Source organism: Magnolia sinica, chromosome 14, assembly GCF_029962835.1.
Source record: "Magnolia sinica isolate HGM2019 chromosome 14, MsV1, whole genome shotgun sequence".
Taxonomy (NCBI): domain Eukaryota; kingdom Viridiplantae; phylum Streptophyta; class Magnoliopsida; order Magnoliales; family Magnoliaceae; genus Magnolia; species Magnolia sinica.
This window is the reverse complement of record NC_080586.1, coordinates 74,967,446-74,983,659: the sequence shown is the minus strand read 5'-3', so window position 1 is coordinate 74,983,659 and position 16,214 is coordinate 74,967,446. Positions and strand designations below refer to the sequence as shown.

Here is a 16,214-nt window from a genome sequence, read left to right as displayed (position 1 = left end):
TTCATAAAGTTACGTAGACCTGGATGAAGAGAAAACACAAATATCAACTCCATCCAAAACTTCTGTGGCCCCAAGAAGATTTCAATGGCAAGAATTTAATCCCAATTGTGTAGTCGTCCTGACCGTTGGATCTGCCTTATTTTTGGGTTTATATCCTAAAATGGTAGGAAAAAAAATGAATAAACGGCACGGATAAGACTCAAATATCACAGTAGCCACTCAAAGCTGATACTCGTTCCCAGCCGGAGACCAGCGGGGTTAGGATCCGCGTCCTAGTATGTAATTTGTGCATCATGTACTTCCCCTAATTTTATTTTCGTCCTATCCAAAACTCAGATGCGCCGCACCACAGGGAGCAGTTGGGATTGGAATGCCTGCCATTAAATAACTTGCAGATTGCATGTATAACCATCGTTTATTTATATACCATCTAATCCATTTCAAAGATGGACACCGATGACTGAAAAACAAAAAATCATGCCATTCAAAAATTCAGGTGGGCCACTAAACGTGATTTTGGACTTTTAAGGGTGATTTTAAATGTTATGGCCCACCTGAGTATTAGATCCACCTGATTTTTGGCAGTCCAGGAGAATAGAAAAATATTAACATGATAGACGAACTAGATTTCATTAAAACATTACAGAGGGCCCAACACGTGGATACGGACGTTACGCCTATCCTACAATCATTCGTATTCGATTCCGCGTCCTTTTATTTTCGGCGCCACAGTTTTCGGGAAAATCACTGCGTACGTCGCGCCGGAATTCGATTAGCTGTCACCCTAGGAAAGCATAGTGGGTGTTATTCTAACCGTGTGGGACCCACCTTGATTATTTTCTGTATATCCACTCCGTCCATATGGTTTTAGATATCATTTTAGGACAATATAAAAAATATTAAAGAGATCTAAATCTCAGGTGGACCATACCACTAAAAAGAGTGAAGAATTACCATTAAAAAATTATTGTGGGCCACCAAAGTTTTGAATCAAGCTGATATTTATATCTTCCATTCATCCAATTCTTCTTGACATTATCAACAGGTTGGATAGAAAATAAACATTGCCAAAACATTAAGATAGCCCTTTTGTAATTTTTAATGGTAAGAAACTCAATCACGAATGTATCCTGTGGTGTGGTCCATCTTAGATTCGGATCTTATTGAATTTAGGACCTCGTGCTAGAATAGGCTGGAGAAATAGATGGACAGCGTGGATTTACAACGCATCATCAAGGTGGACCCACGGTAAGGATAACACCCACTGGGGTGTTACCCGGCTAACACCTGGGAGAGATGACTTAACGTAATTGAAATCCACACCGTCCATCGCATGCAGAACCTTTTTGTTGGGAGTTTATTTCAAAATGTAGGATTAGATGATCACGATTTTCATATTCAACGGTTAAAATAGGGGCAGTGTATCTGATGGATGGGGTGGATTTAATGAAAGTTCTGTCCATGCGGCTCTTGGTTTGCGAAAGTAACCCATAGTAGGTATGCAGCGCGCGAGTTACCCAAACGCACGTCAGATTTCAGGACTTGGATTCGGTGGTGATCCCCCTCTAGTACCCAGCTCGGTACTGGACTACTGGTGGTGCTGGAAAAAGCCCGGCCCAGCATGATTTAAGGACTTTATCCACGCCGTCCATCCACCTTTTTAGATCATTTTATGTAAGGAGATATAAAATGAAACAGATCCACATTTCAGGTGGACCACACCATATGAAACAATGGTGATTGAATGCTCACCATTAAAAACTTCTTGGATGTATCAAGCTGATATTAGTGTTTGCCCTTCGTTGAGGTACTTTTGACTTCATCTGGATGGCAAATAAACATTACAGTGGGCCCATGGAGTTTTTAATGGTAAACGTTCAATCACCACTGTTTCCTGTGGCGTGATCCACCTGAGATTTGGATCTACCTGATTTTTGGGCTGGTGCCATAAAATGATCTGGAAAAATGAATGGACGGCGTGGATAAAATACATACATCGTAGTGGGACCCACAGAGCTTTTCCAGCATCGACCAGTACCGAGCTCGGTACTGGAGGGGTCCCTACTGAAGCCGAGTCTAGATTCCAGAACCCATGCCGCTGTTTTAAGACTAATTCCTTCATCTTCTCTTTGTTGTCTTTCTCCAACGAGTAGAGAGAGAGAGAGAGAGAGAGAGATGGGATTTACATCGTTCGCAGGCAGAGTTCTCTTCGCTTCCGTTTTCATACTCTCAGCATGGCAAGAGTACGATCAACTTCGCTTCTCTCTCCCTCTTTCTCATTCAAATCAGATCTGCTTTTTCTATTTTCTTTTTTCCTTCCTTTTATAGAATAGATTCGAAGTGAAGTAGTTTTGTTCTTTTTCTTGTTTTTTTAATTTTATTTTCAAGAAAATGCTATTTTTCTCTTCGATTTGGTAGTTTCGAGTACACAGACTCTCTCTCTCTCTCTCTCTCTCTCTCTCTCTCTCTAATGGGATCTTCTAATGAGCAATTTGGGCATTCGCGCGAGTGAGATGAAGAAATGCCTCGCCTCGCAAGGAACAACCTCTCAAATGGGCGAATCATCTGGAGCATTCATCAGGTTTGCCCACTGGCCATAAATCAGGCCGGTGGCGGTCTTCAGTGCTAATGGACTGCCGTGAAACGGTTGCCTGGTGAGTTGACCCGGATCGAGTTCTGATTCGGGCTTTTTCGCAGTGGGCCCCACCTGGTGAATGGCCTGGTTGCTCGGTGAGGTCCCGTTTGGATTGTTCCGTTGGTGCTAGATCTGGAGCTTCGCTTTCTGTGTTTTTGAATTTCGTTCCCTGAGATTTGGGTTTTGTCTTATTTAGTGGTTGTTGGCAGCTTGGATTTTGGGCGGTTTTGGATTTGAAATTCAAATCTAAAGGATTTTCTTTTGTTTGGCTACCTGGATTTTGTGTGGATTTCAAATCCAATAGGATTGATAATCCTAAAAATGGCAACTTTTTTTTTTTTTTTTTGGTTATTCTGGGGCCGTTTGGATGACTGTAACTTCTGTTAAATGTAAGAAAGTTACAGGTGACTTTCTTACAGTTCGTGTTTGGGGGAGAAATGTTACAGGTAACAAAGTCTCAACCTGCAACTTTCTACTAGGTAAGATTTCAAGAAATGTAATTACAGGCAACGGCTATCCATTTCGAATTTGGGAGAGGGAGGTGGAAACGCAGCTGCATTGAAAGTGCACCTACCTGCTCTGACACAACGTCTCCTTCTCCCTCTCTCAGCTCTCCTTCTCTCTCTCAGCGTCTCCTTTTCTCTCTCTCTAGCAAGGTAAGCCCTAACCCTTATTTGTTTTTGTTTTTTTTTTTTCTCCTCTTCATCAATTTTTTCTTTTGCGTCAGGGCCGAATGGGCGCAGTTTCGGATCCCTGACTGCGGGGCCCACCATGATGTACTTTCCTTACACTCACACCGTCCATCCGTATTGAAAGCTCACTTTAGGGTATGATCCAAAAAATTAACCAGATCCAAATCCCAAGTGGACCACACCACAAGAAATAATCTTGACTGATTCCCCACCATTAAAAACTTCATGGGGTCCACTGGAATATTTACTTGCCATCCCACCTGTTGATCAGGTAATAAAGACTTGGATGAAGAGACCACACAAATATCATCTTGATCCAAAAGCTTTTGTGGCCCCCAAGAAATTTTTAATGGTCAATTACTATTGTTTCCTATACTATGGTCCACCTGAGATTTAAATCTTATTTTTTAGATGGTGCCTAAAATGACGGATGAACGATGTGAATGTGAGGAAGATACATCATGATGGGCTCCACAATCTGGGATCCCACCCACCTCGATGGATCCACTCTAGTTTGGTTAGTTACATTAGCGAATAGCTAGATCGCTACTAGTTGGTGCTTTGTGGGCGCCACTATGTTGTATGTGTTTTATCTGTGCCATCCATCCATTTTTTCAGATAATTTTAGGGCTTGATCTCAAAAGGAGGAAAATGAGGCAGATCTCAATCTTAGGTGGACCACACCATAGGAAAATGCTAGTGATTGAATGTCCACGATTAAAAACCTCCTAGGGCCCACTGTAATGTTTATTTGGCGTACTACTTGATGATTAGGTCCTAAAGACCTGGATGAAGGGAAAAACAAATATTAGTTTGATTTTAAACTTGTGGCCCACAAGAAGTTACATATAAGTGGGCCCACTTTTACATGTTTTTTTAATACATGGGCTCACTTTTAGGATCCACTGAATGATTAGTTTAGCATAAGAATCAGTCCAACTATTCATCTAGATGGGCTCAATAAAATTACATACTTCTATCCAAGTTTTTTTATGTGTGAATTTGATTTTTAAACAATTCCGTACTCCAAACTTAGGTTGGTGTGAATATACAACATCTTACCTGTAATTAACTTACAGTTTATCCAAACACAAAAACTAAGTTACTTGTAAGTAAGTTACAGCTTACACCCAAATAAGATTACCTGTAATTTTCTTTCAAATGTAAGTAGGTTACCTGTAACTTACTACTTAAAAAACTTATAGGCATCCAAACGCAGCCTAAGGGTCTTTTGTCACCTTAGATTTGGATTTTAATGGAAGAATCTAAATCTAGGATTTTCAAACTCTGAGATTTTCATTCTATCAGTTATATTTGGTAACTTGTATTTTCAATCATGTGAAATCTAGAAATGGTTTTTGGCAGCTTGAATCTTCAAGCTGGATTTTGAGGAAGGCCACTTCATAAAGAGAGGAGAACAATTATGATAGTTAGAGAGAATTGAAAATCTTGGATTTTGCAACCCACCTTTCAGGGCCTGTTTGGATTGGCGGAAAGTGTGAGAAAAGATGTATTTTGCAGAGTAAGCTGCTTGCCAGGAAAACATGTGAAAGGAAACACTATTTTACAATGCGGTCGATAAACAACATTTTGTTAAGGAATTTGAATTTCTTCCCAAATAAGTAATGTTTTATCGACTGTTACATCTGCATCACTCATTTGGTGTGGCTGCTAATGCTCCTTGTACAACCCAAAATTCAGGTTGATCCAAAACTCAGGTATGTCACACCATCTTAAACAATTTAGAAAAGGCATAAAACCACCAAGTTCATGTGGTGAGGCCCTCCTAAGTTTTGGATGTGGCTGATTTTTTGGAATGTCTGTTCATCCTAATGAGGACCATCCTTTGAAAAGGTTGGATGGAATATAGACACTATGGTGGCCCCACACAAACCTATGAAAGGCATTTTCTCTCCATTGTATTCTGTAGTGTGGTCCACCTGAGTTTTGGATCAGGCTTATTTTCAACCCCATTTTGTAACATTAAGGGGGGTGGCTGATAGATGGTGTAGATTTTCTGCACAAAACATGGTGGGCAAATGTTTTCAACCCAATGTTTTCTACACAAAACATGGTTATCCGCTTAGTGAAAGTTACCCTGCACATAGCTTCACATGCCTTTTTGGAGAAGGGGAGTTGCATTTTGGAAAAGTGGATTTATTTGATACTCTTGCAGTGTGTGATTCTTGATAAACAAGCACTTAGAAATAGCACACGTGGCATATGATAAAACAAATTAAACTGACTAAATTGTAGGACCAATCATTGCCAAGTTATTGGCCAAAAATCAGATTGACTAAACAATCCCAACCTTTGATCCGGGGACACTTGTTTGTTGAAATAAGACTATTGGATACTTTTGATTGTTAATTGTTGAATAAATGTCCAACAACTCAATAGTCAGATAATTGAATAAGTAGAATTTTTATTTCATTTTTCATTTGAACTGATACACAAAATATATACTTTAATTTCAATTGCTTCAATGGAATTTATACAGGTTTTAATTGCTTATGTTTCATCCATCACACTCCACAACTATAGTACAAACACTTCTCCTAATAAATAGGTATGTGTGTATGAAACCTTTGTTTGACTACAGAAGAGGGAAAGGTGATGTTGTTTTCAAGGGGTGTGCGTGAGAAAATAAACGGGCAATTTGCAATTTCAAAGGAAAATTTAAACAGGTGAAGGCTGACTTGAGTAGTGTTGGTGCCCAACACCTTGTTGTTGGCTTCATAACGAATACGAACCCACGCCAACCTACATACTGCTAACTACACAGCTATGGTGGCGAACTCAATGGAGTCAGTTATAGTGATCCTGCTACTGTGAAAAAATATGCTAGACGTGCCTAATTAGGTGAAATTTTTTGAATTAGATTGTGCTCCTTCACGGGAAATGTGATTTCCGACTCTTTCTGACAATCGTAGGCCTTCATATATAATGGAAAAGAGGGTTTCTTGAGAAACTCCTTTTCTTTTCCCATTGTTTCACTGAATCTAAACAGCTCCATAGAGGAGACTAAAAAGGGGTCCATTTTTTAGGATCTTCAATCCTAGGTGAATTTGAATTCCACCAACATCTAGGGTGCTAAGCGGGACTTGGATTCAAAGTACATGATTGAAAATCTTAATCATGTTGCCAGACGACCGTTGAAGGGTGGGATGCAAAATATGAAGATTTTCAATCATCTCCAAGTGTCATAATTGCTCTCCTCCTTGCTTTGAAGTAGTTTTCTCGAAAATTCAAGTTGCCAAACATAGTTTTTACATTCCACAGGATTAAAAATTCAAGTTTCCAAAAACAACTAAACGGATGAAATTCCCAGAGATTAAAAATCCTCATGGATTTGGATTCTTAAGTTAAAATCCAAATCCAAGGTGCCAAATGACCCCTTATATTATAATGGAGAGAAAAACGAGGAATGGTGGAATTCAAGATGAATGAATTCGAGGGTACTTAGGAGTAGCACCAACCGATAATAGTACGAGGGAAGGTAGACTTAGATGGTTTGGTCATGTGCAATAGAGAACAAGAACTATACCAATTAGGAGTGAATTGATTAAAGTTAAAAGCTTTAAATTGGCAAGGGGAAGGCCTAAAAGGATGTGGGTGGAGGTAGTAAGAAAGGACTTGATGATTGTGGCCTATGGAATGTTGGAATATGATTCATATAGTAAACTCTAATTTGTTGGGATCAAGCTTAGATTAGTGATTATAATGGTGATATTGCTATGGAGAGAAAGTATACATATTGTGGGTTATTAATTAAAATAACCCTCAATTATGACGTCATAAAGGCACTGACCTCAGCATCTGAAGCCATTATTTTTCTTAACCCTTTGGACACTTTTTGTATTTTTGGAGTACGAAAATGTCCCTTTGCCAGCCGTCCCCTTGTATGACAGTAACTTTTTACGGAAGTTGAGAGGGCCTTTTGAGAATGATAGTGTGGGCCTCACTAAATCAATGATTGAGGCCACCTCTCAGTAGATTTGATCCGTTCACTTTAATCGGACAATCATGAACTCACTGTAAGGTCATTTCAATTTTGTTTTTTTGGAGCTGTCTGTGACTTACAACTGTATTAGTGTTGTGAGTTAATTCCGATCTGTTTCCTCCGGTGTGGTGCATCTATAATGAGTTTTTCCCTCAAACTTTGAAAGATGCAATGAAATTAAAACCCCTTTCATTTGGACGGCTTGGATCTGCCAAAAGATGATCTAGTGGGAGTGCGGTTCAATAGGTAGGTCCCTTGCGCAGGAAAGGCCATTTGGTCTTTTCTCCTCTCTTTCTTCCTTGTTTTTTCTTCATAGTAGGGACCAACAACGAAGAGCCAAAGCTCTCGATGGCAATCCAGTGTTTTTTTTCTTCTTTTGGAGTGGACCACGTTAGGAGCTGAAGCTTCTTCGACCGTTGGTAGTTGTACGGATGAACACCACACTATCTTGGTGGTGTTTGTATGAATGGTGGAGAGCTTGGTGGTTCCATATGGAAAGTGGGGCTTTATTCTTTTAAAAAAATAAAAAAATAAAAAAATTATAAAAGGCCAGGTAGTGAGGATCACCAATAGACACCAATCCGCATTGACTATCAGCGATCCACAATGTGTATCGGTGATCCACATTAAATGACCTGTTATTCACTTGCATTATATGCTTTCTGACCATCAACCATTTTTAATCCCATCCTTTTAGCATGCTAATCTTGTTACAGAAAGTAATCTCTTTTGCCATGGCTTTCGATGTTGCTCGCCGTAGCATTATTTTCGTGGTTTCTATTTTCCAGTTAGATTTGTTGAATCTAAATCCTACGGGAAGTGATGGAGAGATTGCTACATGTCTCCAAGAACTCCACCTCTCTCTTCTCGGCCTCTTTGCTCTCTTCATTCGTCCTCTCTTTCCTCTCATTAACAAATTCACAAACTTGTTCAACAACGACAACTTTTTCCTTATGAGATCTTACTTGGGGCCCATTGGATTGTCTTCTAGTAGATCTAAACCGTCCAAATGAAAGAGTTTTTAATTTCATGGCATCTACCCAAATTTGAGGGCAAAACTCATCACGGATAGACCACACCGGAGGAAACAACTCGGAATTAACTCACAACGCTAATGCAATTGTGAGACATAGATAACTCAAAAACAATTGAAATGACCCTATTGTGGGTTCACGACTGTCCGATTAAAGTGAACGGATTAGATCAGTTGAGGGGTAGCTTCAATTGTTGATTTAGTGGGCTCCACACTGTCATTCTCAAAAGTCCCTCTCGACTTCTACAAAAAGCTACTGTCGTACGAGGGGACGGCTGGTAGAGGGACATTTTCGTCTTCAAAAAATGCAAAAAGTGTCTAAAGGGCTAAAAAAATAATGGCTTTAGATGCTAAGGTCAATGCCTTTATGACGTCATAATTGAGGGTTATTTTAATTGATAACTCACATATTGTTCGGATTCAAAATGAAAGTTATGGCATAAGTTTGATGCCGGCCACCAACCTAACGCAAGCCTTTTATCTCGACTGGGAATGACAATGAGAGCGCAAAACTTCCACAGGCACATTGTAATATACTCTCACATAGGTTGATTACAATCAAGCGCTATATAATAGTCTATTACATAGGTTGATTACAATTAACAAGTTGAAAATGAGTATATGTTCATATAGAAAGTATTGGGTTGCCTACTTTTTGGACATGTGTGTGCATGATCTAGACCAGTCATCCAACCGGCCACAGGCCCACAACATATATGAGCCATGAACCCAAAATCAAGTTGATTGGATGATGTTGAGTGGACACCATTTTGTTCCTCGAATTGAGTACATAGGATCTTCCAACTGGCCTTGACCCATAGGCGAATTATAGGGCGCCATGCATCTGCAAACATACAGTTTTTTGATGTACTATTTGCAGATGTGCATGATTTAGTAGAGATGTGGTGCACATGGTTGGTGTTCCGAACCATTGATCTTGCTCTGTGTATGGGGTTCTATAGAAATCTCTTAAATTGGAAGATTTCAACCCTTGAATCTTTTTATTACTTTTTGCGGTTTGTGGCTTTGTTGCTGTATTTTCTTTTAATTAGTTATTTGTAGGCCACTTGCCAAAGGGTTAGGAACTTAGGATCTTCCAATCTAGAAGAGTTTTGCGGCATACTCCATCCATGATAAGGCCGATCAAATCAACAATTCATATCATCGATTAGTGATCTCCACATGCTTGGAATGTTGTATTTTTGCCAACTGTATGTTTTCCTATGAAGATGCTAGTATTTGGTTTTTGGATCAAGAGTGGATTAAGCATTGGTCTCTAGTCGAAGTGGGAGATGGTTAGTTTTTTGGCCTTTAGGTCAATGTGGATTTAACAAGCACTGTGATCTACAAATTTCGGAAGCCATAGCGAGGTCAGGTGTCATTTGAATGTTGAATGGTTGCCAAATGGTCTATGAATGACTATGATTGGACAAGGAAATGTCGTGTGTTCAATGGTTTTAACCTTCATGATGGGATTGAGGAAGCCTAGTATAATACATATTTTAGCAAACCTCTGGGTGCTGGATCTGTTGGCTTGGTAGTTTAGAACATCACTTGATAGGTGATTGAATGGGCCTCCGGGTTCAAGGACCCGGCTGCTTGTGTCCTTCTTGTCCTTCGGGCTTGTAATTGTTATGTTTTTTGTTGTATTCTTTTCCGCCTTCTCTTTGAGCAAGGTGTTCCATAACGGTAACAATGGCCGTAATGGCCACCACTGTTATTGTTATGATACGGGCTGTAACAGACATTACAACTGTGTTTTTTTTTTTTTTTTGAAAAAACTATTACATGACCGTTACATGATCGTTACGGGGCCATTACGGGATGTTACAGCCTGTTTTTTCTGTTATGGCTGTTTCGGCCCCGTAATGCGTAACGGTTATCACTGTTATCATATGTAACTGATTTTGAATACCATGGTTTTGAGGTGGCTTTTCAATAAAGTTGTTATTATTATTTTTTTTTTTTCTTTTTTCAAGTAGTAGATTGCTAGTCTTTTTATTCTTTTTGAAAGGTAACACCACCAGGGATTGAAACTTGGATCACTCACACACACTTGTCTCTACCCGCTCATCTAACCAGCGGGAGACAAGTGTATATTTCTAGTCTTTCATTGTTAGATTTAGTCAATTTAATTACAAGCGTTGTGATTGACATATCTAGGACTTCAATGGTGAGATATTAGGTTATTTGTTGGCATATTAGTGATTGAAACTTGGTCAAGGCATTGATTTTGGAGCAACCTGAACTATGTGATCCAGGTTGAATGCTTCTTAGAAGTCCAAATATGAGTAAGAAAGAGGGTAATGCATGAGTGTTCAAATGGTCTTCTACTTACAAGGCTGCCCATTTAATATATACTTACAAATGTATGCATGTGTAATAGTTCTTGATAACGTGGAATGGTGGAATGATTTGTGTTGTCCACCACCATTAGTTGGGATGATGATAATTGAGTGTGATACTCCATCCATTTACGAGGAATTCTCACTTGCGCACATTCTTATGTGAGTACCTGTGTGCACCTTTGCACACATGTCATGGGACACATGTCATGGGCACAGAATCTGAATAGTCCATGTGATGCAGCACCCCTTGAAACCTCATGGGCCCAACTTTCAGCCTGATACAAAACTCTGGTGGGCCATGGAAAAAGGAAATAGTTTCCTCCCTTAATTTTCATTTCTCTTTGCTATGGCCCACTACCGTTTTGGCTAGGTTGAAAATTGGGCCCATAGAGTTTCAAGGGGTGCTGTTCAGATTCTGTGCCTATGACACATGTGCCAAGGTGTGCATGGGTGCTTACGTAAGAAGGTGCGTAGGTGAGCATTTATATATATATATATATATCGGGAAATGGTTCTATGCGGTCGAGCTCATGGGAACTTACCATGAGGTTGAGCTGTGTGGGTCCCACCGTGATGCGTGTCGAACATCAACACTGTGCATTTGATGAGTCCCCTTTAAATTATGGGATATCCTAAAAATCAACCGTATACGGAACTCAGGTGGGCCATACCATCTAAAATCATGTGAATACATGCCTAAAAACATATAAAATCACTTGGTGGGCCCACCTAAAATTTGAATGCGTCTGAAACTTGGTCTGACCCCTCATCCAAGTGGGACACACATAATGGGTGGGCTGGATTCGTGAACCACATCTCGGTGGGCCCAACTAGGGATGTACATCTAGTCGAACCGAGTTGAGCTGGCCTCAGCTCGACTCGGCTTGGCCACTAGCTGACCTTAGCTCAAACTCTGCTCGAGCCTGACTGGCCAGCTCGGCTCAGTTCGGTTAGCAGCTTGGGCCAGTTCAAGCCAAGATCGAGCCAAGTTCGCCATTGCAGCATTTTCACAAACACCTTGATTGCACCTTTAAAATCTCACTGTATTTGAGACAGCAGCAATGGTTTTACAGGTATTTTATCAAACACCTTCTAAGCAACATAAAAATCAAGAAAAAAAGGGTGTTGGTTTCATATACATACCTTCCTTGCCACCAGCCACACTTCTTTGAGTCATTTCATCAAACACTTGGTGAGCACCATCAATAGCAAAGTAACCGAGTCACCGAACTGGTTCGATCCGAGTTCGATTCGAGCTGGGTTCGATCCAACTCGAGTCGAGCTGGGGGCCAGCTTGAACTCGGCTCGAACTCATTTTCGAGCTCAAAAGATCAGGTCGACTCGGCTCGAACTCAGCTTCGAACCGAGTCGAATCGAGCTTTTTCGAGTCGAGTCGAGCGAGCTAACCGAGCTAGCTTGGTTCGTGTACACCTCTAGGCCCAACAAATGATTATGAATGTTTTAATGGGAGGGTAACCCCTCTCAACTTTTGTATGTGGTGTGGCCCACACAAGTCATGGATTGAGTTGATTTTTAAGCCCGAGGCCCACCATGGAATGGTGCATCTGACTGATGGGGTAGATGTTCGACACGCATCACGGTGGGGCCCACACAGCTCGACCTCATGGGAAGTTCCCATGAGCTCGACCACATAGAACCATTTCCCATACATACATACATATATATATATATATATATATATATATATATATATATATATATATGGCGAATCAAATTGCAGCTGACTATGTTGACGTTGTGTTGCTACATTCAAATTGCTTAAGTTCGGTATGTGTTATAATTATTTAGGCAGGCCAAGGCTTACGTAATAGTTGGCTTCAAGGATGTTGAATTTACTTTGATGTGATGGGCCTGTATCTGTGCAGGTTTAATGAATTCGGGGTTGATGGTGGGCCTGCAGCTAAGGCTTTCAAACCCAAGTTTGATGTTTTTACGCATCATGTTAACTCCTGCCTTGGTGTGCATGTGCCTGAAATTGAAGTGAGAAAATGCTCTTACAGCCATTTCTCCCCTTTGTTGCATTTTATTTGAAGTGTAGTATTTCTTCCTACACAGGCAGTATCACTTGTAAACTGGAGAATGTTATTTTGCAGATTAAACATATTGTTGGGGCTGGTATAGCGCTGAAGGGTATTGGAGGCATTCTATTTATCTTTGGCAGCTCTCTTGCAGCATATCTCTTGGTCTGCATGCTTCTCCCTTGAATTCTCTGGTATTTTTTGAGGAGGTTCCATCTTCATTGTGCTTGAGGGTCCATTGATTGGCCCATCCAAATAATGGGCCCACATCGCTTCATGATAGATGATCTGCACCATCAATCTGGCTGTCTGTTCCTTTGGTGAGAAACTGTACTGTGATCACAGATTCGCAATCTGTGTGTTTCACTGTTGAAGATGGGCAATTGGCCTTTTTATACCGTCTGTTTGAAGGCCTTTAATTGGGATGTTCTAACTGGTGGACTTTTTATGCCCTTGTCCATCCATTGCAGGGCCCATCCCATTGAGGATCCGGATCATCCCTTCATGCAGCAGCATGTGCACATTTTGCTTGATCAAGCAATGGACATGGTGTCAAATTTTCCCTCTTCAATCACTTAAATATTCTACTACCATTATTTAATTATGAACTGGTCTTTTAAATAGCTTCTGTATGTAGCGCGTGGCTCATTCTATGCAGCATATCTTAGCCTTAATGCCATATAGCTCATGAAAATAGTTTAAATCATGTGTAGCATACACAACATGCTAATTTTACATATGTTACATGCTATGTAACCTATATTACACACTATGTAACTTACACTATAAGTAATTTTTCGTCAAAACGAAATCAATTACTGTTTTCAATGATTTGTTACATTATTATTATTATTATTTTTAAAATAAAAAATAGTTAATCTTTTCAATGATTTTAGTGGGATAATATAAATAATAGTATTAAATCAGATAGGTTGCTCTTTCTTTACCTTTTATCTTTGCCAAATTTTCCTATTATTTTAGGCCATGTTTGGTTGTGTTAAATGTCATTAAATTTCATTATTAATCAGACTAATTTGGTGCAAAATATCATGCAATTTCGTGATATTCGGCGCAGCCAACCATTCCCTTAACTAAAAATCTAGAAGTAGTGTGTAGCTTATGCTACGCGTTATGTAGTTTAAGCTTCATGCTTCAGAGAGGTGAATGTTATGCTACACGCTATTTAAAACACTAAAAATCTGGTGTTTGTGCAGGTTCTGTATTTGGCAATCTCTACTCCCATTTTGTGTGATTTCTACAACTATGACATCGAGAAAACAGAATTTCTTCAACTTTTCCTCAAGTTTACACAGGTGAGTGGATGTGATCAAATGTGAGTCAGGTTATACGGCTATTAGGATTGTTAATGGGCGGGCCCAACATGAAGTTCCATGAGCCAAGCTTTGGTTGCATGTCTTGCATGTTAGCTGACAATTCAGGGCCCGAAAGATAGGCACCCAAGCTCATGTATAGGTTTTCAAAGCTCTGTTGTTGAGGCTTGGATTAAGGCCCTTTGGAGGATGTTGTTGGGCCAGGTTCGGGCCTTAATTTTAGGTCTGTGGTATTGATTCAGGCCTGATTTAATGCTTGACAATTGAATGAGCTGGGGCAAGCTGTCCCATTGACAGCCCTGGTTGCAACTGGAATTTAGAGGTATTATGGTGTTGCTAAACTATGATGGTCCAGTGCCATTTATCACATGGTAGTGACTCTTCAACTGTATACATGTATACTGGTATGGAAATTGGGACCCTCCAAATAACAGGCCGTTGCTGATGGAACACTTCAGAAGATGATTGTAAGCATCTGATTACTCCCTTTGAATTTGAACCACTCACCATTTTACTTATAACCATCCATTTGATAGCCACCAATTGGTGCCTAGAATTGTTTAATCAGAATGATTTTGGATGAATGCTCCATCCACAATGTGCCTGTCACTTTGGATGGTCTGGATAACTGTGCCACATGCAAGGAGGGTGAGTCACCACCATCCACCATTTTGAAAATGGTGAACTACCATAAGAGTCTAATCCTATATGATGCTCAGTCAATGAGTTTGCACACTAAGGTTGGGTTTTCAGTTGTATTTTATTTTTATAATGACTGGACAACATGGTCCAATGATCCTAACATTTATATGATTGGACCCACATTGGATGTGGCCAATGCACCTAAAATCTCCTAGAGGGAAGAATCCTAACCCTTCAATATGTGTCCATTAAATAGACCATTAAGAAAGAACATACAGAAATGATTGACATTCAACCAAGAAAGGCCAAAGATTCGAATTGTTGGAATAATTTTCCAAAAATTGGAAGTATGTCGTAAATCCATTCAAGTCAAATGGAATGAAATGGCAAATTGAAGTGTGATGTAGTGGTGAAAGCACTGCTTTCGCACGACAGAATTTTTTATTTTTCTTTCGTTTATGGGATGTCCTGCCCTACTGGACCATGCGACTTCTGTTAATTTCTTGTGCGTTTTCATGCAGAGTTTGGCACTTTTTGGGGCGTTGCTCTTCTTCCTTGGGATGAAGAACTCGATTCCTAGGAGACAACTGAAGAAGAAGACAGCGCCCAAGACAAAGACAATCTAGATGTTAGGGTCCACGTTCTGCATCTGTTTATGCTAGCTGGTGGGGTCCATTTATTGGATGGTCCTGGGCTTTCACGGTGTCAATCAGCAGCGGTGAAGTTCTCTTAGCCTCGTTTCTTGCATACATGTATGGATGGATATTTCCGGGGGATGCCTTTTCACTAATGTAGTTTCATCTCATACCCCATTTCTCTATACAACTTCAGATTTAGGACGGAGGTGTCCCAACCGGAATTGTTATTACTGTTTCCTAAAATCCATCTCTGAGCCCTGCTACAGCAAGTCCTACTCTGTCCATGCATGCCAGTGTGTGCAGTGTATGTGCTGTAGCCTGAAAGTAAAATCAGGTGGGCCACACCTCATGCAAGTAACTGTATTTGGGATTTCTCCTTCGAAGCTCAGTTTATCATTATATCCTTTCATGCTCATTATCAAGTGATGGCTTGCTCATGAATGGAGTGTTAAAATACATGGTTTTGCCAATTTCCCCAAAGCTTTTAATTGATACATGGGAAGCCCAATCATCAACTGGGATGGTTCATGAAATAATACCATTGCAGCAAGTCATGGTGCTGGAATCTTGCTGATTAGATGATAATGAGGCCAATTTGATCCAACTGTTTGTTAATTTTTTTTTTTACCAGACGTCGATCATGAGGTTGGATTCATCATACTGACCTGCTACATGGAATCATACACAATACAAAGTGGGATCTATTGGATAGATGGTTGAAGATGATGATTGGACCTACTTTGTTTGTTGGCTCAATCTTAATTGTCCATTTTTCATGCTATTAATTGGATGCTTGGGATCATCTGATTGGTGTGATTTTTGCACCATGGCTCATCCCTAGTCGCATGCAGAA

At 40.1% G+C, this 16,214-nt stretch overlaps 1 protein-coding gene across 2 annotated transcripts; it reads left to right on the top strand.

Moving 5' to 3' along the window:
* Positions 1–2,079: 2,079 nt before the first annotated feature.
* Positions 2,080–15,776, top strand: LOC131226229 (uncharacterized). Of its 2 annotated transcripts, none has more exons than XM_058222008.1 (5): positions 2,080–2,243; positions 12,598–12,712; positions 12,826–12,915; positions 13,965–14,063; positions 15,245–15,776. In XM_058222008.1, the coding sequence occupies exons 1-5, from the start codon at positions 2,176–2,178 to the stop codon at positions 15,347–15,349; spliced, it is 477 nt and encodes a 158-aa protein (XP_058077991.1). In that variant the 5' UTR covers positions 2,080–2,175; the 3' UTR covers positions 15,350–15,776. The 2 variants fall into 2 exon arrangements, with proteins under 2 accessions (XP_058077991.1, XP_058077992.1); XM_058222009.1 differs by lacking the exon at positions 2,080–2,243 and adding an exon at positions 4,821–4,849.
* Positions 15,777–16,214: the final 438 nt, after the last annotated feature.